General features: G+C 37.7%; 1 protein-coding gene across 2 annotated transcripts in view; it reads left to right on the forward strand.

The window, feature by feature from the left end:
• The window catches only part of LOC306869007 (metallophosphoesterase MPPED2-like), a 63,364-nt gene that overhangs the window by 24,306 nt on the left and 11,394 nt on the right, over window positions 1-27,664 (forward strand). For both annotated transcript variants that reach the window (XM_079415534.1, XM_079415535.1), the window contains one exon: window positions 5,590-5,815. In XM_079415534.1, coding sequence (XP_079271660.1) covers window positions 5,590-5,815 — 226 coding nt within the window. The remainder of the gene's footprint in view (window positions 1-5,589; window positions 5,816-27,664) is intronic.

Genomic DNA, 27,664 nt, shown 5'->3' on the forward strand with positions numbered 1-27,664 from the left:
TTAGTAATTTGTGTTATCAAGCAATTGAACAGGTGTACCTAATAAAGTGGCCGCTGAGTGTATATATTTTGTTTATATATTTATTTCATATGGTATTTCGTTTACTGACCATGACTGAAAGAAATAAAGATCAAAATAAAATAAAAAACACTCTTTTTACTACACTTTTCAAAATACTGTGGTATTACCATGGTTCATGTCCAAAAAAAAATTCTTAGTAATGTTTGAGTTGTTTTCTTGAAGAATTGTGTTCTTAGAAATGTAGTTTAGGAAGTCTCTGTATTGTTTTGATCATGTATGTAGTAAATCCTGCACCTGAAGTCCTATTTGATCCTGTTCTTTGGTTGAGGTGTAGATCAAAAAACATGTGATTTAAATCAAACGCTTGCCGACTCTGACATCCAGAGCTCTGCTGGTGCCAGGGAGTCCGAGGCCAAGGGTTTGGGATGTTGGCACCTCATGCAGCCATAAAGAGATCACACTGAACCGTGAAGCCACTCACACCGCTGCTCTTCAGACCAGCAAATCTGGTGTATTGTCATACTGTTTGTGTGTATCCATGTGGCTTTTCTACATGAGCCGTGCACCACAAGCAATATTCAGTGTTAGAAAGAAACTAAATAAGTAAAAAGTACTAAAATTGCAAAATATAACTTTTTTTAAAAATGTTATGACACTAGTTCAGCTGGTTTCAAAATGATGCTTTTTGATACCAGTATTTCAGTCAAGTAGCAATTTAGCAAGGATTGCGAAACATTTTTGTGTCATGCTGTTTTCTCTTTCACCTCAGCTACTCTTCTGATTGAGCATCTGTTTAAAGAGAATCTTGCCAAGAAAGCTGGTTTAAGTCCGCATGTTTGCAGCTTGCCAATTTTGAACGGGTTGATTCAGTGAATCGGTTAGTTCATTCAGAAATTCGATTCTGTGATTCAGATGTCAGTCATCACTCATATATTTTTTTGCAGAACTCTACTGTTCCACTAAAAAAAAATGTAAATGCTGTGCTTGTCATTGTTTTCAGTGCAGCTTTTAGGTTTTATCATTTAGTATCAAATACTAAATGATAGTATTTGGGCCCACAAAACAATTGCTGCTCTTTTTAATTTTTTTTTCTCCAATATGTTGTCCTCATAAATACCTTCAGTGTAGTGAGAGACTTACTACAAGATGTCTGAAACTTGTAGAATAGATTACTACTTTTAATTATTGGTAGGTCATTTAAATAACATCTTGGCTAGTTGCGATTTTAAAGTAGTTTCTGTGACACTCTGTATTTGCAACCTGATTTTTGATGTCACAGGCTCTTAGTTTGTCCTTTGCGCCGTCATTCCATCCATGCACACTCTTGTGCCACACGCGGTTGAAATAGTGCATCAGAAGGGAAGAAACGGAGAGAGCTGTCAGCAATCTTTCCATCCCTCCATCTATCAACATACTCGACGCCGCCACTTTTTTTGTATCTGGCATGTGACACCCGGCAGCTTTTGAAGTGCCTGGTGGTCGGAGAACGCTTCGACGTTCTTATTATTCACGTCCCGAAGGAAACCTGACAATGAAATTTCACATCATCGCTTTTTGTTGTAAACACACAGCTGGGCGCTGATAGATAATCTCACGATGGCTGAAAGCTGTCTTCTGTCAAAAACCATGTTTGGAGAGAAGAGTTTAGTCAGTTTAAGACAAATCATTCCCTGGAACATGACACGATGATGGAGTAGTTTATAGAAGCCTTTTGAAGAACTCTATAAGAAAGTTGCTCAGATGAGCCTGAAGTGGATCTTCTGGAAAAAGGATCTTTGTGTTTTCATTGTCTGAGCCAAAGCATTCCGGTTCTAGTTTCTGGAGAGTTCCGCAACATAATGCTGGCACTTCTTTCCAAGGTCGCTCATTTGTTCTTTAGCAGTAGGGGCTAAATGATACAGGAGAAGAAAAAAAAAAACATAAAAGGCCTCTATAAATTAAATTTGCAAGGGGAAATTGGTGTTGTTTATTTTAGACTTTTTAAATACTGCCGGTTTTGTCATTCCTCTCCCTCTCTCTCTTTTGGATTTGCCTCATTCGCTATGCATTTTCGTGAAGCGTAGATCACTTTTGTTTGTTTTTCTGGCACAGAAAGCCCAGCCGCTAATCGTTGTCATTGATCATGGTTTTTGTTGATAAGTGGGATCGATTCTCAGGAATCATTCGGTGGGAATGAGGTTTCTTTGCTAAAGTTCAGTTTTGCTCGATATCTTACCCGTGAGATCTGACCTGTACTTCTCCATGCGGTATTCACGGATGCAAACATGGATCTGTGCACCATAAATAAGGAGCTTTTCTAGGTCTTGACTTCGTTTGTCTGAGTTCACTGGTTATGATCAATGCAAGACAGCCGATAGATCCAGTGTCCAATAGATCAGCTTTGTTCCTTTGTTTTGCAATGTTGTGAGGGTGGAAAAATAAAGTGTTTGCATGTTTTTTTAAACAGTCAATGTTGAGATATAGAGATAGTTTGCCTTAAAATGAGAATCCTGTTATTATTCACTCATTCGCATGTCATTGCAAACCTGTATGATTTGTTCTTGTAGTAAACAGGAAAGGTTTATTTTTGAAGAATATCCTGCTCTTTACAATAGGCTTGTCAAAGGCCACAAAAGAAACATAAAACTGTCTTAAATTAGTCCATATGATGCATGAAACTTGTTTCTTATTTGCTAAAAATCTTCCTCTCCAGTGACCTTATAACTGCGGAGACCTGAACATCGAGTCTGGCCAGTGAGAACTGGATAATCAAATCAGTCAGATTCATGAACGAATCATTCAGACAGGTATTGTGCACCAACTCAAGTGGTTCATTGGAAACATCTGACTCGTGAATCACCCATTGGTATTTCTCTCAAGAACATCATTACATTTTGTAAAAGATAAACATAGAAGTTCAAACTCTGAAATGTGGATGAGACGCATTCAAAACTGTTGTAAAATAGTTGTTACTTGAGTTGATGTTCATCAATTAATTTCTATATTGAGGAATTGTTTAATGTAAATATTTATGTATCGTTTTTAAAAATGTATTAACAATCTATATTGATACAATCAGTCTGCAATCTATAATAATATGCCATTGTTGCTGCTATTTTGCAAAATAGCATAACACTGTGTCTTTATCAGACACTATATTATCTGTTCTAAATCTTCTATGTTAATTGTTTTGTGGATTGGTCAGATTCATGAAAAAATCTTTCAGACAGGTGTTGTGAACCAAATAATCTGGCTCAAAAGAAAGTTTTATTCACAAAGAACCCGCTAAAGGAAATGTGAAGTCTTTGGGTAAATAACAACTTATATTTTGCTCTGTTCATCACAAAACTATTGTATGGTTCCGGAATAAATAGAAGATTGGTGTATGGACCAATTTTATGATACTTTTATAATGCTTGTTGACACCCGCAGTTCTCATTTCCTTTTCATTATACGAAAAGAGTGACCAGGATATTCTTTAAAAATGAATCTTTTGTGTTAACATGAAAGAAGAAAAGACGTCATACTAGTTTGGAAAAACATAATGTAGAGTAAATAATGAGTTTTCATTTTTGGGTGAACTATTGCTTTAATTTATGATTGAGCGTTTGGTGATATGTGCTGTTGGGCTTTCTGGTGCTATGTGCTCTTTGTTTTTAATTCTATTCATCAAATCCCACATGTTTTTTGCGCAGCGGTTCGAAAAACTTGACGAATGTGATTGCGCCACTCTGTTTTCAACAAAATACACATGTTCCCTACCAGTCAGTTTCAGATGTTTACGGTGCATAGTTTATTTTCACTAATTTGATTTACATTCATTACGCGCAGCGATTGCCAAACTCTGCCCCGTGATGGTCCTCTGATGTAAATCAGATTCAAACACTGAGGCTTAACCCAAATCCCTTTGACTGTAAGTGCTTTCCCATACGCCACATACCTTCCCATATGTTCCTCCGTAGCTTCTTCAAAGTAATAAACAGAGTTTATATCCGCAGTCCTCTTTGAAAAATACATTTTGATGGCAATAAGATGTTGTAAAAATCCCTGCGGGGACGCAGAAGATGCAGTCGGTGGGAAGGTAATTGCATTCTAGGCCTTTTTATGCCATGGAGAGGCTGGTACGAAGCTCGTCCGCCGGGGGTTTGTGATTCGGTTTTGTGCGACAGGAAAGCTCGATGTAAATGGATCCGTGATGGCGTTTGGCTGACTGCGGACTGCGGAGCTGAGAGATGGGCTCCTGTTATTAGATTAGACTGAGATTTATGATATATCCCAGTCTATATAGTGGCGAGCGCAAGGAAGGAGCAAGAAAGTAAATGAAACTGCTGGGAAAGTGTTTACTTTTAAATCAGGTTATCTTTTTATTTTCTTTATACATTCGGTCAAGCGATTTGCTCCTTTCTGATGCCTTTTACAGTTCAAGATTTAATTGGTTTTTATTGTTTTCCGAAAAAGACACGCTTCCAATTCAAGTCGTGAAAAGCCGTTATTAAACTGGCGATTTCACACTGTCATTCTCTTTCATAAAAGAGAACAAATAACGGGCTGTGAAGAGCACCTTCAGACATATTTTATAGAGCTTCTGATCACAGCGGATTTTGACTTATATTATGTCTTTGCTTTTGCATTTTCAGTCCCATTTTGCTTTGAAAAGCACCTCGTTTCATCTGTTTTGATAGGTGAAATATTGTGATTTGGTTTGTTCTCAAACTCACTACGCATTTGAAGCGTTCCATATGTGTTATGCAATCCACTGAGAGACGGTCTGTGTGTTTTCCTGTCTGAGGATTGGCAGAGATATAGAGAGAGGGTCACTTTTTGTTTGAGTTCTGTGAAGAACAACTTCCCCTGTTGCATTATCCTGATGTACCAGCACAGAATAGCTTTGCTGTGACGATGGAGGCTGAAGTGAGGAAGAGAAATGGGAAAACGAGGCAGCCATGACTTTAATAAACATTTGGTGGTCGTTTAATGGCCGTTGACTTTTATTACACTTTCTGTTGAAGGAAAAAGAAAGGCCATAGTGGCTTGAAAGACACAGACAGTACCTTTATGCTTGACTAAAAGTCTTTCTGATATGTTTTAGATTTAGGTTCTTGTAGTCGTTATCCAGCCATATGGTTGTTTGAGAACAGACAGTAGCCTGAATAGAGAGGCAAAGAAAGATGCTTTGGTGTATGTTTTGCTGTAATGGCCTGTTTCTACTTGCAGAGTCCTGTTTTTCATTATCTGACTTTTCCTCAGGATCGCAATAACCTCACATTTTGTAATAAATTCAGATGTGACAGGACGTGAGTTCCATTGACAAGAAATATGTCTGTCAGTGGTGAATGCAAATTAGTTGCAACAATATCCAACCAGAAGATATGTGATGTTTAGCACGCAGTTATGGGGTATAGGATTTTGGACCAATGAGATTTCTCTGTAGGCACATGGCTAGGTTGCACTACTATTGTAAAAATGTCAATTTATATATTGTCACAGTTCTTCCAAACCAGTACTTTAGTTGCCATTATTTGTTGAATAAGAACATCTAGGGTTAATGTTCTGTTTTAACTCTGTGAATGTTTTTCTGTGGTGTTGCAGGCAGCCTGCCATATGAATTTAAAGTGGTGATCGCGGGGAATCATGAGCTGACCTTCGATAAGGATTTCATGACTGAGCTGGTCAAGCAGGATTACTATCGCTTTCCCTCCGTGTCCAAGTTGAAACCCGAGGACTTTGACAATGTTCAGTCTCTCCTGTCAAACTGTGTTTACCTGCAGGACTCTGACGCCACCGTCAAGGGCTTTCGAATATATGGTGCACCATGGTAAGTTCCTCATGCATTTCTTCTGTTTTTACATTTTAAGATCATTTACTTGAATCAAAATTGCATATTGTTGAGAGTCATTCGATGGTTAGAGTGTTTTCTCTTTGCTTTGTTTTCTGTATTTATCTTCATCATCGTCATTCTGTTTTTGAAGATTTGTGTTTTGACTATGTCAAACATATATTTGACCAATTAACAGACTAAGAGAATTTGCTTCAGTGATTTAGTCTTTTTCCAGGTTTGAGTTTACAGTGACTTTAGACTAGATCGGCATACGTCTAGATGCTAGTTTTGCTTTAAAGACAACATGACGGCATTCATTACACCTTTAACTTCTGTAACCTGACTATTTTTCAATGGGCAATAACGGAGGATAGAGCTTGATGCTTTCCATTGGTATTTAATTCAGTTATTATGGTCTGATATTATTATTCACTATTGTTATTATCTTTCCTTTCAATACAATTTTTTTTTTTACATCAGCAAAAAAGATTTCTCAGGTGGCGTATATATATGGGAAAAGTTGTCGAAAAGAAGTCTCTTATCCTCACCAAGGCTTCATTTTATAAAACAGTAATTTGTGAAATAGTATTACAATTTATTTTAATACTTTTTTTTAAATGAAATTTATTTCTGCGATGGCAAAGTTGAATTTTCAGCATCATTACTCCGGTCTTCAGTGTCACATGATCCTTCAGAAATCATTCTAATATCCTCATTTAATGCTCAAGAAACATTTCTTGTTAATATCAATTTTGAAAACAGCTGTGCGGCTTAATGTTTTTGTGGAAACCATAATTTTTTTTTTTTTTTTTTTTTTTTTTTCAAAAGAACATTTAGTTGAAATATAAATCTTTTGTAGCATTATAAATGTCTTTACTGTCACTTTTTTTTTAAAATTCAGTGCATCCTTGCTGAATAAAAGTAATCGTATGGAATTTATTTAGAAAATTTGCTAACATACTAAGAAAGTTAATAGTTAAAATACTTTAATTATGACATTTTGAATTCATATGCACTTCAAAAGCTTTTGTGATGTCATTTCTGTCCCACGGCGCATTAGTAAACAAGCGGCCTGAGAAAGCACCTCTGCGTCATTCCCATACTCCATCCCCGTGTGTTTGAGTTTCCTCGGATGCTCTGATCCTCTTGGAACCGTGTTTTTCTAGCGCTGCTGTGGGAATCGCTTGCCTCGCGCTCTATTGGGCAGCCCATTTAGCTGCACCTCTGCCCTGCTTCCTGTTTTCCTAGCATCCATGTAAAAAAGATAAAATGGCCCTGAACTATAATTATCCTGCACAACAAAATTGTTAATTCATGGCATTCATCTTTTAATGTTGTCTTCTTTTCTAAAATCTTTGTAAAAATAATTTTATTGTTAATTGTTTATTTATTAATATTCATTCATATATTTTTATTATTTATTTTATTTTATTTTTTATTTTTTTAAATTTAAGTCTACCAGGGTGTGAGATGGGTTGGGGTGGGTTCTAAATTTGTACAGCTGCTTTTTGTTTTGTACTACTGTTCCACAGAATGAAACTGAATAAACGGTTGTTAACAAAACAAATTATCCTGCACAACATCTTTAATGCTTCCTGGCATTTTCTATTTTTACGTCTTGCCCCTTAGACTCCGTTTTCCTGTGTGTTTTTTTGCTCTTAAGAGCACATTGTGAGAGTCACCTCTTGTGCTGTCTTGTTTTTGTCTATAATTAGCCGTGAAATTAAGTTAAAGAGGGCATTGTAGAGGGCATCCCGCAAAATGTAGTGAAACAGACAGTAGGGAAGGGGAAAACATAGGGAGGAAATGGAGAAGGGAGGAAGGAAGCCCCCCGTGGCCCTTTAGCGTGAAAGCTGCTAAATGTCTGTTGTGACAGCGTGGGGTCTTGTGGGAAATGGGGAAGAGGGGCCCGGGGCGGGTGGATACTGATAACGCAACACACACACACACAGGTGGCCGTGAGATGGTCAGTTTGACCAGCAGCGTTAGGTCTTGCTATGAAAGCATTTGGGTGGCCCTAGTGTGGCATGTGCCTCATCTGGCCAAGAAATTTGAGAAGCCGGCTAATTTGTATTACCATATTGTCACACCATCGAATGCGTAACATAAGTCAGACGTTCGCTGAATATTGTGACGGCAGACCGGCCGTTCGCCTCGAGCGCTGCTGACTCATTCCCAAGAGTGAAAACGGAGAGAAAGCGGTCTGAAAGAAAAGAAAGATATCCATAAAACTATCTTGATGGACAGATGGAGACAGTAATGGCATACTTTGAGACACAGAGACAAACGGTGACAGAGGAAGTGCCGGAAAGGGAGACAGCGAGAGGGCGGGTGTCAGAAAAAGAGGAGAAATGCATAAAGAAATCAGAAAGCGCTGATGCAGATAGACATGGCGGCGGCTGTATTGATGGGAACACATCATGCGCAGACACACTCTGGGAATCAAATACATCTTCACACCGGGATCTTTTTTTTTCTTGAAATTGTCACTGAGATATAAAAAAAAAAAGAGGATTTTATATATTGTAGTTCAGCATGAACCGAGTCTCTTCGCAAAAATCAGATGTGCAGCTAATTGTTTTCAATATCTTTTCCTCGTTTATTTAATACAAATAAACAGTTTATTTTTATAAAAGTAATATCACTTATTTAGTAATTTAGCATTAAGTTTAAATAATTTGATATTGTAGTTTTGCATGGACCAGGTCTGTTGATCATAGTGAATAATCAGATGTGCAGCTTATGTTATAGAAATACATTGTTTATGTGATAAGTAATATCACTTACTTAGTAATTTAGCATTAATATTTAATGAATAGTTCAACTTAGAATAACAAAAAAATGCAATAAACGTGCCTTTCATTTCATTCCAAACCTATTATTCCTGGGATCTTCACACAGTTATTTTCATGACCATGTTTTATTAGCAAATCAGTGTTGCTTTAGTATTATTTATATTTATTGAATTAGCTTAAATATTTATATTGTCAGCTCTCATTTTAAGAATTACTCATTTTATGTAATTTTTGTATTTTTTTTATATAGAATTCTATATAGATTTAATTTTATTTCAGTTTTAGCTATTTTTACTGAAAATACAATATAAAATAAATCACTTTTAGATCATTTTATTATATTCATATTCCATTTTATTTCACAAGTCACGAGTCACATGGATTAGTTAAATCATGGTAATCTGATGATGATGATGATGAACTGTGGAAATATATGTGCATGTGGGTTTGAGTGCGGTTGACTGATATGAGTTTATCATCGAAAAAGAGCGTGAAATTCTCTAACAGAACTATAGGCCTGTCTGTCTAGGCCAGAACATGCATCACAACACTAGGCCAGCTACCCGGTCTAATTCTTCTATCTGCAATCAGCTACTTGAAATGATCTGTTTGACATGTACCAGTGTTAAACGCACCTGTCTTCAGTCCAGGGTGACGTGTTGAGAAGTCGAAGTTAGCAGCCTTAACCTTTAAAAGTCTTAAAAACTGCAACAAGAGGAAAAAAAACTTTTGAAAATGCATCTTTCAGAAAAAGTTGATGTACACTACTGTTAAAAGTAAGATTTATCAAATGTTTTTGAAAGAATACATCAAGGCTGTATTTGTTTGAACAAAATATAGTAAAAACAGGAGTACTGTCAAATATTATTACAATTTAAAATAATTTCTATTTTAAATGTAAATTTATATTTAAAATGTAATTTATTGCTTTTATAGCAAAGCTGAGTTTTTAACAGCCATTACTCCATTATTACTTTATTTATTTCAATCAATCAATAAAATAATAAAATAATAAATAATGTCTTATTGCCCTCAAACTTTTGAACCATAGTGGATATCTTATACCTGGAACTATGGAAAGTTATTATAGCGAACTAAGAACCAAATACAGACGTAATGATATAGGTTCAAATGCTATAAATGCTTTTTTTTTTTTTTTTTGCAAGCTACTGTTTGCATAGCGGCAGAGAAACCCAGACATCTTTCAGGAAGTGGCCTTTTGTTCAGGAACATCCTGGTGCTTTTGTCTGTTCCACGAGATCAGACCCTGGCCTGACCTCAGAGAGCCACTTCCACAAACAAACTCACACAACACGATAAAACCCTTTGAATTTAAAGGACAAGAAAATACAAACTGAGATAAAAAGACTCAACAGTTGACATGCATCGGCTTTGATCGACTAAGATCCTTATGTTTAGTTACTGGTCACTTGAGTATGTCAATTTAAACCTAAGAAAGTCAAAGTTTCCATTTTCAGGTAGAATTGAATTATAAGCCATTTCAAAACAAACATTCAACAAACCGCTGGTGTTCTTGGATGTTTTTAGAGTTTGAAGGATTGATGAATGCCTTCAGATGAGTGAAAGCCGTGTGAGGGGTCGTGGTACTCAGGTTAGGGTATTAAAAAGAAGGGTGGGGGTGTTTGTCTGGCTTTTTAAAGCTGCATGCTAGCAGTAATCTCCCTGAAGGCCTGACCCATCTGGTCATGTGATGCAGTTCAGATGGGGTGAGTCCTTCTGCTAGTCAATCTGGGCGTAAGACCAGCACCACTCCCCAGGGGTTAAGACATACTCTTATGAGATTCAATCCCTTTAAACTTCAGAAGAATATTTCAGGCATGTTTTCGTGGGCACAATACATATTTGCCTGAAAGATGCCAAGCTATGACTGATTTTGCAGTTTAAAAAGAAATACAGTAAACAAAACAAAAAAAGGTCTTCATTGTCATTCCTTATTCCTTTAAAATCTTTCCTTGGTGAATTCAAAGTCATAATTAATAATTATTTATATTAATAATTATTAATATAATAATTAATAATAAGGTAATTGGCTAGCTCTTTTTTTTTTTTTGTGAATAAAATATATAATCATATGTAAAGATAAATGTATTTATATACACACTTATACAGACTTTTATATAAAACATTGACCTTTAGGATATGTCAGATAGTTTTTAATGTGTACTCATATTTTTTAGTAAGTTTTCTTTTTTATTTTAAAGTTTGTTTGTTTGTTTTTTTGTTTTTTACTTATTTATAATTTATAGACAATTAATATGACTTACAATAATGAGTTATAAAAAAAAATCTTTACCTGGCTACTTTACATATTTTATTATCCTACTTGTTTTATTTTTGTGAATACAATTATAAAATTATATATATATAGATATATATATATATATATATATATATATATATATATAAAAAATATTTTTTTATTGACATTGCAAGTTATATCCAAATAAATATTTTTACTGTTTTCATGTATTTTAGAAAGTTTTCTTTTTTTATTTTAAAGATTTTCTATTTTGGTTATTTAGTTTAATGAATTATTAATACTTTTATAGACAGTTAATATGACTTACAAAATTGTTAAAAATACTGAAACTTTATTGATCTCATGAAGCCAACATTAGTAGAAGTACAACAATACCAAGTTGCAAAATAGCTAGATAGCAATCATCCAGATCTTGAATGATTTTGCTCGAGTGTATTCAGCTTGGCTGTGTTGGGTAAATATTTCTCTGTAGCTGAAACGGGCTGGTGGTGCAGGCACCAGGCTCTTCTCTCGTTTGTGTTGGCCTGGCGCCCTCAGCCCACGTCTAGTTCTGTACGATAATGTGAAAATCCCCCTCCGTCCACAGGCACTTGCTCCGGCGCTCTCTCGTACGCGCGCACAACGACACTTATCCTCTTCCACTGTTCTTAAATGCTGTGAGAGTGATCCTGAGCCGATCATATTATCTGTCTCCCTCAGCCCTTATCTGAGCATAGAGTGATTGATAGTGTGTGGAAAAAGACCTCACAGAACCAGAGAGAAATGATCGCTTCTCTCTTGCACTTCCAGATTATTGCGTATGTATGATAACTGCTGGAAAATATTGCATTCGAGACATCCAATCCCGTTATTTTAAGAGCACTGACATTCCATGCATATTGTAGCTTCATCGTAATTTCACAAACTGACGGTTGAGCAGGACCTTAAGGACCCTTACAACAATTTACCAATTTTTAGCTAAGTTTCTACCAGAATCATCATACACTCTTAGAAATAAAGGTTAGTAATTGACATTGATGGTTCCATGAACATCCAAGGAACTCTTCCAGTGCACAAAAAGTTCTTTATAGTGGAAAAAAAGTTTTTTCAGAGTATTTAAATATTCTTCACACTAAGAAAAAGTGATTCTTGATTCTTAATCTTAAACTACATTTGCAAAACTCACCACCATGATGCTATGATGTTCTTGGTGTTTAACATTTGAAAATTAAAAAATTAAGACATAAATATTATTCTATTTTTACAGTTGTACTGTAAAATAAAACCTTTTTTTAAAGTGAAAAATTACAATAGTGATATTTCTTTTGTTTATTGTTTTATTTAGTAGTAATGATCATTTTATAGTCATACTGAGATATAATCACGATTTGTTTTATAGCACAGCAAACCAGTAGCTTTTTATCACATTTTAAATTCTTATATTTATCAGAAAAATCACAATTAAAACATCTTAAACATCGTAAAACATACTGGCTCCTATATTACTCCCATCCCTTCTTTTTAACCTGTTTTGTCATCCGTCAGATAAAAATCATGATCAAGCCACGTGATTTTAGTCGTAATCCATGTCCATAGCATGAATGTCCCAGGATGAGTTACACATCAAGGTTTAATAATATATTTTGTAGCTTCATATTCTGCTATACACAAACAGTGACTAGAGCAGGTTGACTGTCTTTGTGTTCAGATTTTGGACTCCAACTGAGAGAAATGTTTAAATGGGAAGGTGTGAGGGTTATGTGTCCCTAGTGATTTGGTCATTTTAGTTTAAGGAACTTTGAAAAGGTGGCACCAGGTGTTGGACTTGCAGTCCCAGCGCTCTACGGTTCCCCGACTGAGCCGTGGGCTTAAAGTGGGGCTCATAATATAGTCAGGTTACTGATACTGGGGGATTTAGGCAGTCGGGACTTCATACAGACTTTATGGAGCCTACAGGCTAAGGGGGGAGGGTTTATATATCTGTGTGTGTGTGTGTGTGTGTGTGTGTGTGTGCATGTTTATGTGGTTTATGAGGACACAAATTTGTATAATGACATGGGTATGACAGAGGTATTACAATATGAAGGTGGTTTATGAGGACACTGCCTATGTCCCCATAATTCAAAAGGCTTAAAAAACATACTAAATGGTGTTTTATTGAAAATCTAAAAATGCACAAAGTCTCCTGTGAGAGCTAAGTTTAGGTGTAGGGTTGGTGTAGGGCAATAGCACACACAGTTTGTTCAGTATAAAAACCATTACGCCTATGGAGAGTCCCCATAAACCACAAAAACCAACATCTGTGAGTGTGTGTGAGTGTGTGAGTGTGAATGGCTTTCCCAGGCTGAGTCGCTCGGTTGACTGAGTGACTTTTAAATGGCGCATTTGTCATCACACGGAGTGTGACGGGACGCAGAGCTCCCCCTCAAAAACCTCCCGCAGCCCTTCTCACGTATACACTCACACACTCCATTCTTCCATCATTGGCTCATCATCCGACCCCCTGCTCTCCACGGTTACTCCTCCGTCACATTCTCTCCGTCAGGCGAAGGGTCGTGACAGCAGCTACTGTTTGAGATCCTCCCGTCACCTGCAACACAGACACACAAACTGTTTAGACTATAGTTTCATAGAAAGCTAATTGTAATGACTAAAGACATTATTTTTTACTTCATTCATTTATTCATGTATTGAATAAAAGGGTGCCGTTAATCATTCGACAGTCATAATTAGCAACTATATATATACATACATACAGTGGTGTGAAAAAGTTTTAGTTTTTCCTGTTTTTTCTTTTTTTTTGCATATTTGTCACACTAGAATGATTCAGATCATCAAACAAATGTTAATATTACACAAAGATAACCCGAGTATTTACAAAATTGCTTATTCCTACATTGTACATTATTCCTTATTATACATTGCTTATTCCTTTGCATTATAGTGTTTCTTTATATCCCCCTTTTTTTGTACTTCCTCCTTTCATTGAGTGCATGAATGCGATGGAGTCTGCTTTGTGTGTTTAAGACGCAGAGTGAAAGAACAAAAACACTTTTCCCTCTGTTGAAGGAGGAGATGGGGGGCGGTTATGGGGGTAGAAATCACTGCGAGTGCTGGAGAAGGGGGGAGGAGCGGCCCAACAGGAGAGGGAGGGTCGGAGGAGGTCGTCTGGGAAGCTTTGTGTCGTCTTTACAGGGGCAGACACTACCTGCACTTGTCAGTGATTGCAAGGTGACCCTTGACCGGGGGGAGTGGCAGCTTGTCAACATTAATTAGCAGCCCATGTCTGGGTATGTTCCACAGACCCTCGGCCATGACCGTCAGACAGACAGACCCACAGCGGCGGGCGGGTGACGGCCCCCTCTCGGCTTTGAATGACTCTTTTCTCCTTTCGTGTCAGAGGTCATCGTGTAGCCGCGCTCTGCTAATTTGCTTAAAAACGTGTTTCTACGTCTCCTGTCTCTTTCTTCCAGTTTAAACTTCATAGACATAGCAAAAAACTGCATAGCATTATTCTGAAAAGGTGAAGGGAAACATATGGCAGACATCGATGATCTGTGATTAGAAAGACGGGGGTCTGTGCTGACAGGACGTCAGACGGAGCCGGTGTTTGTTTACGTGTATGCACATATGTTAAGCGCTAACCTTCCCCGCACCGGGCCACGAGTTACATACCACACCGCGGCCCCCCTCAATCCATCAGTCTTGGGTCCAAGCAGCCAGAGAGAGAGAGAATTAGCTACAATGAGAACTAGGACAGTTGTATGAATCTAATTACCCGTGAAACGAGCAACATAGTGAATCTGCTGTTGGCCAGGCCGTTGTTCACCATACACACCAGGGATTTACATGCACAATGCAAACACGAGACGCTACGCACTATCGTGACCTCACATGACTGAAACTTTCATTATATTTATTAGATTTCAGTGGCGTTTATTTTAGTTGCAAAGGTCCTGAGTTTAGTTCATGGATTTAGATAGATGGATGTCATAACCTTTAAGCTGATATATCATACTGATATATTTTATTCAAAATTAAAAGTCAAATTTACATGCATTCTCTCATGATGTTATATTCTCCTGTGTAGACTAAAACTAGACTGTAATAAACAAAAACACACTGAAATTAATGAATGATTATGTATTATATTTAACATTTTATGTATATATCAGAATCAGAAACAGCCTTATTGCAGGTATGTTTACATATACGAGAAAAATTGTTTTGATGACCGAAGCTTCCACAGTACAAACTGAATGACAGTGGCAAGACAAGACACAGATAATAAAAGGAATAAAAATATAATTTTATATATAGAATATAAAATGATGCGCATATATATATATATATATATATATATATATATATATATATATATATATATATATATATATATATATATATATATATATATATATATATATATATATATACAGGTACATCTCAAAAAATTAAATTAGAGTATCGTGAAAAACTCTTTTTTTTTCAAAAAGTTAAACTTTCATATATATTTTACATTCATAAAGACATTTCAAAAGTTTTTTGTTTTAATTTTGATGATTAGCGCTCACAGCTCATGAAAGATCAAAATCAGTATCTCAATATATTAGAATATTTATATTTGAGTTTCATTAAACGACCATCTCTACAGTATAAATTCCGGGTACCTCTTGTTCTTTGAAACCACAATAATGGAGAAGACTGCTGACTTGGCAATGATCCAGAAGACGAACATTGACGCCCTCCACAAAGAGGGTAAATCACAGAGGGTCATTACTGAAAGGTGTGGCTGTTTACAGAGTGCTGTATCAAAGCATATTAAATGCAAAGTTGACTTAAAGGAAGATATTGGGTAGGAAAAGGTGCACAAGCAACAGGGATGACCGCAAGCTTGAGAATACTGTCAAGCAAAGCTGATTCAAACACTTCAAAGAGTCAGTGCATCAAGAGTCACCACGCTCAGATGTTTTCAGGAAAAAGGCTACCAAGCCATTTCTGAAACAGAAACAACGTCAGAAGCATCTTACCTGGGCTAAGGAGAAAAAGAACTAGACTGTTGCTCAGTGGTCCAAAGTCCTCTTTTCAGATAAATTTAAATTTTGCATTTCATTTTGAAATCAATGTCTGGAGACTGGAAGACTGGAGAGGCACAGAACCCAAGCTGCATGAAGTCCAGTGTGAAGTTTCTGAAGTCAGTGATGATTTGGGAAGCTGTGACGTCTGCTGGTGTTGGTCCATTGTGTTTTCTCAAGTCCAGAGTCAGTGCAGCCGTCTACCAGGAGATTTTGGAGCACTTTATGCTTCTATCTGCTGACAAGCTTTATGGAGATGCTGATTTCATTTTCCAGCAGGACTTTAGCACCTGCCCACAGTGCCAAAAACACGTCCAAGTGGTTTGCTGACCATGATATTACTGTGCTTGATTGGCCAACCAACATGCCTGACCTGAACCCCATATGGAATCTATGGTATATTTTTAAGAGAAAGATGAGAAACAGTCGATCCAGCAATACAGACGAGCTGAAGGCTCAATAGTGCCTCAGCAGAGCCACAGGCTGATCGCTTCCACGCCATTCCTCACTGATGCTGGAATTTGTGCTAAAGGAGCCCCGACAAAGTATTGAGTGCATAAATTAACATACTTTAAAGAACTTGAACTTTTCTGCTTTGCAAATCCTTTTTTTGATTCATCTTAGGAAATATTCTAATATTTTGAGATACTGGATTTTGACTTTCATGAGCTGTAAGCTCTATCCATCCATCCATCCATCTTCTTCCGCTTATCCGGGGCCGGGTCGCGGGGGCAGCAGTCTAAGCAGGGATGCCCAGACTTCTCTCTCCCTAGACACTTCCTCCAGCTCTTCCGGGGGGACACCGAGGCGTTCCCAGGCCAGCCGGGAGACATAGTCTCTCCAGCGTGTCCTAGGTCTTCCCCGGGGTCTCCTCCCAGTGGGACGCGCCCGGAACACCTTCCTGGGAAGGCGTCCAGGAGGCATCCGGAACAGATGCCCGAGCCACCTCAGCTGACCCCTCTCAATGTGAAGGAGCAGCGGCTCTACTCTGAGCTCCTCCCGAGTGACCGAGCTTCTCACCCTATCTCTAAGGGATCGCCCAGCCACCCTGCGGAGAAAGCTCATTTCAGCCGCCTGTATCCGGGATCTTGTCCTTTCGGTCATGACCCAAAGCTTATGACCATAGGTGAGAGTAGGAACGTAGATTGACCGGTAAATCGAGAGCTTCGCCTTGCGGCTCAGCTCTTTCTTCACCACGACAGACCGGTACATCGACCGCATTACTGCAGAAGATGCACCGATCCGTCTGTCAATCTCCCGTTCCATCCTTCCCTCACTCGTGAACAAAACCCCAAGATACTTAAACTCCTCCACTTGAGGCAGGAACTCTCCACCAACCTGAAGTGGGCAAACCACCCTTTTCCGACTGAGGACCATGGCCTCGGATTTGGAGGTGCTGATTCTCATCCCAGCCGCTTCACACTCGGCTGCAAACCGTCCCAATGCCTGCTGAAGGTCCTGGCTTGATGAAGCCAACACGACAACGTCATCTGCAAAAAGCAGAGACGAAATCGTGTGGTCACCAAACCTGACACCCTCCGGCCCCTGGCTGCGCCTAGAAATTCTGTCCATAAAACTTATGAACAGAACCGGCGACAAAGGGCAGCCCTGCCGGAGTCCAACATGCACCGGGAACAAGTCTGACTTACTGCCGGCAATGCGAACCAAGCTCCTGCTTCGGTCATACAGGGACCGGACAGCCCTTAGTAAAGGACCCCGGACCCCATACTCCCGGAGCACCCTCCACAGGCCGCCGCGAGGGACACAGTCGAATGCCTTCTCCAAATCCACAAAACACATGTGGACTGGTTGGGCAAACTCCCATGAACCCTCCAGCACCCTGTAGAGGGTATAGAGCTGGTCCAGTGTTCCACGGCCCGGACGAAAACCACACTGTTCCTCCTGAATCCGAGGTTCTACTATCGGCCGTATTCTCCTCTCCAGTACCCTGGCATAGACTTTCCCAGGGAGGCTGAGAAGTGTGATCCCCCTGTAGTTGGAACACACCCTCCGGTCCCCCTTCTTAAAAAGAGGGACCACCACCCCGGTCTGCCAACCCAGAGGCACTGTCCCCGACCGCCACGCGATGCTGCAGAGGCGTGTCAGCCAAGACAGCCCCACAACATCCAGAGACTTGAGGTACTCAGGGCGGATCTCATCCACCCCCGGTGCCCTGCCACCGAGGAGTTTCTTGACTACCTCGGTGACTTCAGCTTGGGTGATGGACGAGTCCACCTCTGAGCCCTCAGCCTCTGCTTCCTCAATGGAAGACGTGACGGCGGGATTGAGGAGATCCTCAAAGTATTCCTTCCACTGTAAGCTCTAATCAACACAAAAACTTATGAAATGTCTTACTTTACATGTAATGAATCTAAAATATACAGTGCCCTCCAAAAGTATTGGTACAGTAAGGCCAATTCCTTTATTGTTGCTGTAGACTGTAAACATTTGGGTTTGACATCAAAATATGAATATGAGATGAGAGATTTAACATTTCAGCTTTTATTTACAGGTATTTTCATCTGGATCTGATACACAACTTAGAAGATAGCACCTTTTGTTTGAACCCACCCATTTTTCATGTTACCAAAAGTATTGGAACATGTGACTGACAGGTGTGTTTTGTTGCCCTGGTGTGTCCTATTAATTGATTATTCAAACAATAAATAGCACTGAATGTCTGCGCTCAGTTTCAGATCCGTGCAGACTGCATTTATAGTTAGTTAGACGTGTAACCAACATGAAAACCTGAGAGGTGTCTATGGGTGAAAAACAAGCAATTGTGAATCTGAGAGAAGATGAAAAATCAAACCATTGCACAAACACTGGCAATAGCAAGTACAGCCATTTGGAATCTCCTGAGGAAGAAAGAAACCACTGGTGTACTAAGTAACACACCTCAAACGGATAGATCAAGGAAAACATCTGCAGTTCATGACAGAAACATTGTGACAGCTGTAAAGAAAGTCCCTAAAACAACTGTTAGTGACATCAGCAACAACCTCTAGAGTGCAGGAGTGAAGGTATCACAATCTACTGTTCGCAGAGGACTTCATGAACAAAAGTACAGAGGCTACACCAGAAGATGCAAACCACTCATTAGCAAGAAGAATAGGAGGTTTTATGGACTGATTTTATGGACCAAAGTGATGGAAAGGCTAAAGTTTGGAGAAAGAAAGGATCTGCTCATGATCCCAAACATACAAGCTCATCTGAAACACAGTGTACACAGGTGTACATTATAGTACACATTACACAAGTAATGTAATGGCTTGGGCTTTCATCGCTTCTTCTGGGACAGGCTCATTAATCTTCATTAATGATGTAACACATGATGGCAGCAGCTAAATTAACTCAGAAGTCTACAGAAATATTTTGTCTGACAATTTACAGAAAGATGCAACCAAACTGATTGGGAGATCCTTCATCATGCAGCAAGATAATGACCCAAAACATAGTGCCAAAACAACAAAGGAGTTCATCAGGAGCAAGAAGTGGAAGGTTTTAGACTGGCCAAGTCAATCTCCACACTTAAACCCTGTAGAGTATGCATTTTACCTGCTAAAGAAGAGACTGAAGGGAGTAATCCCCAAAACTGAAAGAGGCTGCGGTGAAAGCCTGGAAAAGCATCACAAAAGAAGAATGCAAAAGTTTGGTGATGTCAATGGGTCACAGGCTTGATGCAGTTATTGAAAGCAAAGGATTTGGAACTGAATATTAAGTCTTTTTCACTTTAATCTATGTTAATTCTATCTGTTCCAATACTTTTGGTAACATGAAAAATGGGTGGGTTCAAACAAAAGGTGCTATCTTCTAAGTTGTGTATCAGATCCAGATGAAAATACCTGTAAATAAAATATGAAATGTTAATCTCTCATCTCATATTCATATTTTGATGTTAAACCCAAATGTTTTCAGTCTACAGCAAAAATAAAGGAATTGGCCTTACTGTTCCAATACTTTTGGAGGGCACTGTATATGAAAGTTTCACTTTTTGAAATAAGTAACAAAAAAATGCAGTTTTTCACAATCTATTTTTTTTTTTAGATGTACCTGTATACACACACACACACACACACACACACAAATAGATATATATATATATATATATATATATATATGTGTGTGTGTGTGTATATGGATGTATGTATATTTATTTATTTTTCATATAATAAAAAATCTAATAAATAATATATTGATTAAAAATTTTATTATTATTATTATTAATATTTTTATTTTTGTGAATATATATGTATATATAGATGCATATATACACTCTTTCCACCCTCAGTACCACGACTGAGGTGAGACCCTGCTCCGGGTGTATGTTCACTACTGTGTGTACAGAGCACAAATTCCGAGTATGGGTCACCATACTTGGCCACACACCACTTCCCTTTCCCTTCCCCTATATGATACAGTATCGTCTCTGTATGACCTCTAATCTTCCTAATATAGAGAAAGAAAGAGAGAGATTGCTCACTGTGTGAAAAGTGTTGTTGTTTTTCATTTTTGAAGTATTTATGCTTGTTTCACTTGTGTTGTTCCTGCTACTCTTGTTCATATCCACGAGACTCAGAGGGGGAAAAAAAACAACTGCCCGTTTATATGACATCCTGTCCATTGTAAGTGCCTATTCTCTCTGACCCTGGCAACACCCAATATAGAAAGGTTAAGACAATAGCCTTTATCACCCTGGCTCTCTTTCTCACTCACATGGGCATTTATTCACTTACCTCCTTTTGACTACTATAACCTTTGCCCTAGCCTCCTTACAAGCAATATAAGGTGCACGGCTCAGTGGATTGTAGTGTCGCCCACCCTCCTCTCAGACTGCAGCTGATTCTAATCTCTCCCCTCCCAGCAGCCACTTCTTCTGGCAGACTGAATGGAGACCTGTGTGAATAGTGCTGCCTTCCTTCAAGTTTCTACTTAAGAGTTCTGGAGTGATTTAGGTGATTTTTCTTCCTCATTTTCATTTCCTGCTAAAGACAGGAAGCTTTTTGCACTAGCTTTTACTGGTAGTGCTAATACAACAGAATGAAGAGTGAAAGATGCACATTAGGCATTTAATTGATGCTTTATCTGTTGGTGTGTTCAAGTCATGTTAGAATGAGTGCACATCAACTTGGCTGTGAAGATGTAGTCTTTTAGCGTAAGTTTCCAAAGAGGATGCTTGTCAATTAAAGAATCACAGCGGAAGCCGATTGTTATTGATCACAATAAGTAGTTGTGAATGTTGACCATTTAGTGTCTGTGTACAGTTGATAAAGAGCAATGATAAAGCGTGCCATGAAAACATGACTCATTTAGCTGGTTTATTATGAGACTGACTTGTGCAACCAAACTACATTTCCCATCATTCCCTGTGGTAGCATAAGAATGAAAAAAGTAATTAGATATGACATCAGATGCACAGCTATGCACATCTTTCATGATAATTATGATTATAATAAATCATGATAATTATGACCAGTATGTTTCTGACGTGAATTCCCTTAATTGCCCAAGTCTACAGTTTTACAATTTTCCTCTGGTATTAGACACACTCATGCACATATGACTACAGACAACATGGTAAATAGATAATAATTAAACCATTTTAAATCATAATACATTGAAAATTGTATGTTAGATAGCTCTTTGGTGCTGTTCTTCTGGTAAATATTCTGCATAAATTTTTGCCAAATATTCCCTACAGTCCTTTGCATGCAATGGTTTCCATTGGCAGAATTTTAGAATTTTTTAAAAAAAATGTAAATATTAATATTTACACTACAATTTAAAGGTTTGTGGTCTGTAAGGTGTTTCTGTGTTTTAAAAAGATTTCTTACACTTATCAAGATTGCATTTATATGATCAAAAATACAGTAAAAAACGGTAGCAATTGTCCGATAATCGGTTTTACCGATATTTTTCCCGATATTTAAACATTTTCCATTATCTGATATACTATATAATTAGAATACTAATCTTTTTTTTTTTTTTTTAAGATGACTAAAAGATTACTGAAAATGTTATAAATAAATCCGTCTTTATCGGCCTATCTCTCTGTAATATATTCATGTGATGGCATGTTGTGAAAATGTTTTTTTTTTATAAATTAAAAATAGTAACTTTTGTAGCATTATAAATGTCTTTACTGTTGCTTTTGATCAATTCAGTGAGTTCTTGCTAAATCAAAGTATTAATTTCTTTTTAAAAAATGCACTGAAACTTTTGAATGCTAGTGTATGTAAGTTTTTTTTAGCAACTAATGCAAGTAAGCAAATTGGGATTCAATTGCTCTGTTTGTCTCTTTCTCTCTTTAAGTTTAAATACACTTTCTAAGCATTATACATAACACTACATTTCTATTATAAGAGCAGTTTCAGTTAAGCTAGTGCAAACATGGTCTCTTTTGTCTTTTCTCTCCTGTTCTGTCAGTCTTTGAGCCCTCTGAACTTCCTCAGAAAAATTTATTTCTGTTTTTCAGTGGCGTAGGTTTGTTCGCTTCTCGTTTGTGGGTTTCTGAATCAGCTCTGAACAGTAACTCACGTCGGTATGGTGAAGGAGGTAGAGTACACAAGCTCGGGTCGATAAAGGAAAGCAGATGCCAAAACTCTAATTGGTGCAGCCTGTGAGCCGCTCTCTTTCTCATCTTCCTCTGTAATCTTTTTTCATCCGCCTCTTTTTGATCTTTGGCCTACAGTAGGAGAATGAAAATAGGGATTTCTATTGGGCTCTTTCCAAAGTCTTCCCGAAACATTTCCATGATTGGAACAATACGTTCAGCCCATAGGAATGAACAGGAGACCTTTACCTGCTTCTGAAGATTTATGTTCACCTCAGATTCAAGTTCTTCATTAAAACATCAAGATTGTATCCGAGCGTGATCCTTTTGGGTGGGTTCCAGTGTTTCACATCTTTATTATACATCTCTTTTCTCTTTGAAGGACAAGTGAATGTTTTTCTTCTGAATATTTGAAACGTGTACATAGAAAAGCATCTCTGTGAAATGCATTACACGTAAGCTTCACTCTGGAGAGAATCAGACAGCAGTTACTCTTACTTTCATGCTGTTGATTTAACATCCACAGTCTATAAAATGTTATAGCTTCGGGTTGCAAGTTTCAACCCTGCAACCATTGAAACACCAATGTGCTACTGACCCATACAACATTTAGCATAGTAACCATAGTTTCCATACCGTAGCTCTGATAGCACACATACACAGAACAGGCGTCTGTTAGATGTGCACGTGACGGAAAAAATGTTGGGAAAATATTTGCAATGTGTCTCTTAAAATATTCCCTGTTGAATGTTAAAACAACATTCACAAAATGTTTTTGTGACATTTATAAATTTAAATGCAAGTGAATTAGGGTTGCATGTACAGTAAAAGGTTCCAAAGGTTTATTAGAATTATTACATTTCTTTATTTCAGAATTTATGTACAGGTTAGAATACATGATTTATATTATATTATATATATATACATATAAAATTTGTATATACACAGTCAATGCGCTCAAAGATTCGCAGACCGCTCCAAAAATGGCAGATGGCTTTGGCAGATGCGGCCCATAGAAACAGTCAGTAATGAGGCATCTAGGTTTATATATCTATGGAGCATACAAAACTTCAGCCGCGAAACTGGCTAACTAGCACATTATTAGGAAAGGCGATTTGCAAAGATTCATAAAAGCCCTTATAGTCACGAATGATTTGCGCGAACATAGATGCATTTAGGCAGATCAGGATCGGCGCATTCACTTCAAAGTGAAAGTAACGTTAATCTTCTGTGTCTTCATCGGCTCAAATGTCGGGAGTAAATGATAACTTCTATATTCATTATTACATTGAACAACTAAACACTTCAATCGCTAAATCTGCGATATCTTGTCTTCCCCTGCACCGGTGTTGTGCCCATTTTCAACCCCTGCCAAATTATTAACCCCTCTCGTTGAAATCGCTACCTGATTGCTTAATCCTAACCCCACCTTTAATCATAACCCTTCCCCCACATCTAAACCTAAACCTACCAATACTAGGGGGGTAGTAATCTGGCAGGGGTCAGAATTTTGGCACAACACTGGAGCTGACAGAACGGCGGACAGCTCTCAGCTCGCTCAGGGTCTAAGGTAAGACGGTCTTGTCAATCAACTATCATGGGAGATAGGACAGGAACCTCAGAACAGCCTGATTTGAGAGAGGATTTTAAAATAGGGATTTAAAAAAAAAAACACTGGGTGGATTTTTATCATTATAGGATGGATGTGTACACACATTTCCTACACACATTTATGTTCAAACAACTTCTAAAGTGAATTTTGCATCCGATGACCCCTTTAAATAAAAATTACAGTAAAATGGTAATATTGTAAAAAAAAAAAAAAATTACACTTTAAAATAAAAGTTTACTATTTTAATATATTTTAAAATGTAGGTTATTCCTGTGATACAAAACTGAATTTTCTTATTACTCCAGTCTTCAGTGTCACATGATCCTTCAGAAATCATTCTAATATGCTGATTTGAAACATTTCATATTATTATCAATGTTGAAAACAGTTGTGCTGCTTCATATTTATGTGAAAACTGACACATTTTATCAGGATTTTTTGATGAATAGGAAGTTTAAAAGAATACATTCATTTGAAACCGTAATAGTAAAAAAAAATTGAAAGACGTTTTTTTTTTTTTGACAGTCCTATTTAGGAGGGTAGTCGTGGCCTAATGGATAGAGAGTTGAACTTGTAACTCGAAGGTCGTGGGTTCGAGTCTCAGGTCCGGCAGGGATTGTAGGTGGGGGAGTGAATAACCAACACTCTTTCCACCCTCAATACCACGACTGAGGTGAGACCCTTGAGCAAGGCACCGAACCCCGGGCGCCGCAGCATTGGCTGCCCACTGCTCCGGATGCATGTTCATTACTGTGTGTACACTTGGATGGGTTAAATGCAGAGAACAAATTCCGTGTATGGGTCACCATACTTGGCCACACCCCACTTCCCTTATCCCATAGCAATCAATGCTTTTCCGGTCATGTGTTATTTAACAGACATCATGGGACGTGATACATTTTTTTTAAAAGAAGCATGACACTTGACCCCAGATTGCTCCAGGGCTTTTGTCCTTGTATTGTAAGTATACTGTAAATCGCTCAACTAAAAGTTTCACATAGTAAACTACCCATGACCAACATCAAGTTTGTAAGAACCTCCAGATCTCCACCCTGCTCCTTCACCTTTTCTCTGTGTATCATGTGCGGTGGGTCAGGTAACCTTACCGCACCTCTGGCCCTTCTTTAGTTAAACAGAGCGTAGTCCGGGGTCTCTGTGGCTCTTTTGTGTGTGTGAAAGGCTTTAGTGTGTGAATAGGGTTGAGGTGGGTGAATGGGGCTAACTGTCTCTCTCCATCTGTCTATCAGAGAGGGCTCTCATTACTCTTTGGCTTCCTGAAATGATCCATATTTCAAAGTCATGTCGTCCTGTGTTGATGTGTGAATGCACAGGTCTTCATTTTCTTTTCCACGAGGCTTTTTATACCTGCCAAGAGGGAAGAAAAGGAGCGAGATGGAAGCGTACGGGCTTGGAAAGAGCACACATACAGTCTGTGTATTCACACGCACACACACGTTCTCTCTGGCACGTCGAGACATTTATGTACCACGTGTGCTCTTGAACTGTTCTTTATATTGCACTGCACAATATGTTTTCCCTCCTGGATGAACATTAATTATTCGAATAACTCTGCTGTAGATGGTAAATCTTTTGTGTCCTTGGGAATATTGACGTTAGTGTCTCTTACTCACTAAACCTGTCAAAAATAGGCCAGGGTCATATTTAAGCTCAAAATAAAAAGACAAAATAAGAGTATATATTATAAAGTATATATCTCAAATTCTAATTACCATAATGGGGGAAAACAATCATTACTTAAATGCAGCAAAAAATATATTTAATTTATAAAAAATTGTGTAATTCATGGTAACCTTTGCTGAACTGCCTCTAATTTATGCTAATTAACAAGAAATGAATTAAAGTAATAAGTGAGATTTTTATATTACTATTATTTTTAAAAAATATGGATTTTTGTTTTTGTTTTCTTGTTTTTCTGCCCCATTTTTAAATAAAATAGGGAAAAGTTCTATACACAGCAAAATATTATATAAATATATAAGTGTGTGTGTGTATATGTGTACATGTGTATATGTATAATATATATACTGTGTGTGTGTGTGTGTGTGTGTGTGTGTGTGTGTATATACTGTGTGTGTGTGTGTATATACTGTGTGTGTGTATGTGTGTGTGTATATATATATATATATATATATCAAGATTCAAGATTTTTATTTGTCACATACACAATTATACAGAGTATAACCAGCAGTGAAATGTAGGTCAGGTCCGCTCCAAGGACAGTGCAATTATATAGAATACAAATATTAAGAAAAAGAAAAGTAGAAAAAATAAGAGAATAAAAAATATAAATATAAATGTGCAGGTCAGTATGTTGTTGACTTAAATAGTAATAAGAGGAATGTGCAAAAAGTTGAGTCAATACACTTTCTATGGTCCCTGAATAGAACGTTTTCAGGATATATACATACATATATATATATATATATATATATATACTGTGTGTGTGTGTGTGTGTGTGTGTGTGTGTATATACATATATATATACACACACACACACACATACATATATATATATATATATATATATATATATATATATACATACATACATACATACACACACAAATATATATATATATTTCTTGTTTTTCTTTCCTATTTTTAAATAAAACAGGGAAAATGTTTAATAAAAGTGTCTACACTGCTGTATCTTGTAAAACTTTATTGAATCTAAAATGCTTTAAAAAGGTCTGTATACCATTACAAATTGTATATCATTATTATTGGAAAAACAAGTACATTTTGCAAATATTTGAAACCTGTCAACCTATGGCAGAGGTGTGCAGAACCTTTTTTTTTTTTTTCAACATTTTTTTGTTGTGATTTCATGGTTCACTGAGAAATTATTTCCAGCCTGCTCTTGAACACTTTTTATATTCTGCACAGAACAAAATGCTTTCCCTCCTGAATGATCATTAATTACTCCAATAATTCGTAGACCTTTTTATCTCCTCGTGAGCGTTTTTTCCACGTCTCTCACCTCAGCGGTGGAGCTCATATGTGTAGTGTGAAGTCATTTCCAGCGCTGTTGAGCTGATTAAATATTTAATATGTGTCTGACACTTTCTCTGTACAGGGTTCAGGTACCGAATCCCTTGGCTTTGACTTTAGTGTACGTGTGCAAGACACACATGCACCGGAGCTCCCGCTTCCCGCAGAGACTGCTGAATATTTCACTGGCGCACCGTGCCCTTTGATGCCTGCTTTAATCCTTCATGGCGCTCTGCAGGAGGAGCTCTCGGGGGACGTGTGTGTGTGTGTGTGTGTGTGTCTGCACACACATGCGTATGTGTCGGATGTGTTTTAATGAGCCATATTTTTTGGGTGAAAACTACAGTTGAGTCGTGACTGATGCTGTTTTTTCTTTCACTTCTGAAAACCCACAACCGGTATTTTCAGAGTCAAAAATGCAGGTTTGTTTTCTTGTTCAGTTCCTGTGTTTTTCACTTGTTCACTTTCCTTCCCCCCGTAACCGTGTTTGTACCTTTCATCCCTGATGTACCTTTCATTTCCAAAATGTTGAGACATGT

Source organism: Barbus barbus (genome assembly GCF_936440315.1).
Source record: "Barbus barbus genome assembly, chromosome: 1".
In the NCBI taxonomy this organism is placed as follows: Eukaryota; Metazoa; Chordata; class Actinopteri; order Cypriniformes; family Cyprinidae; genus Barbus; species Barbus barbus.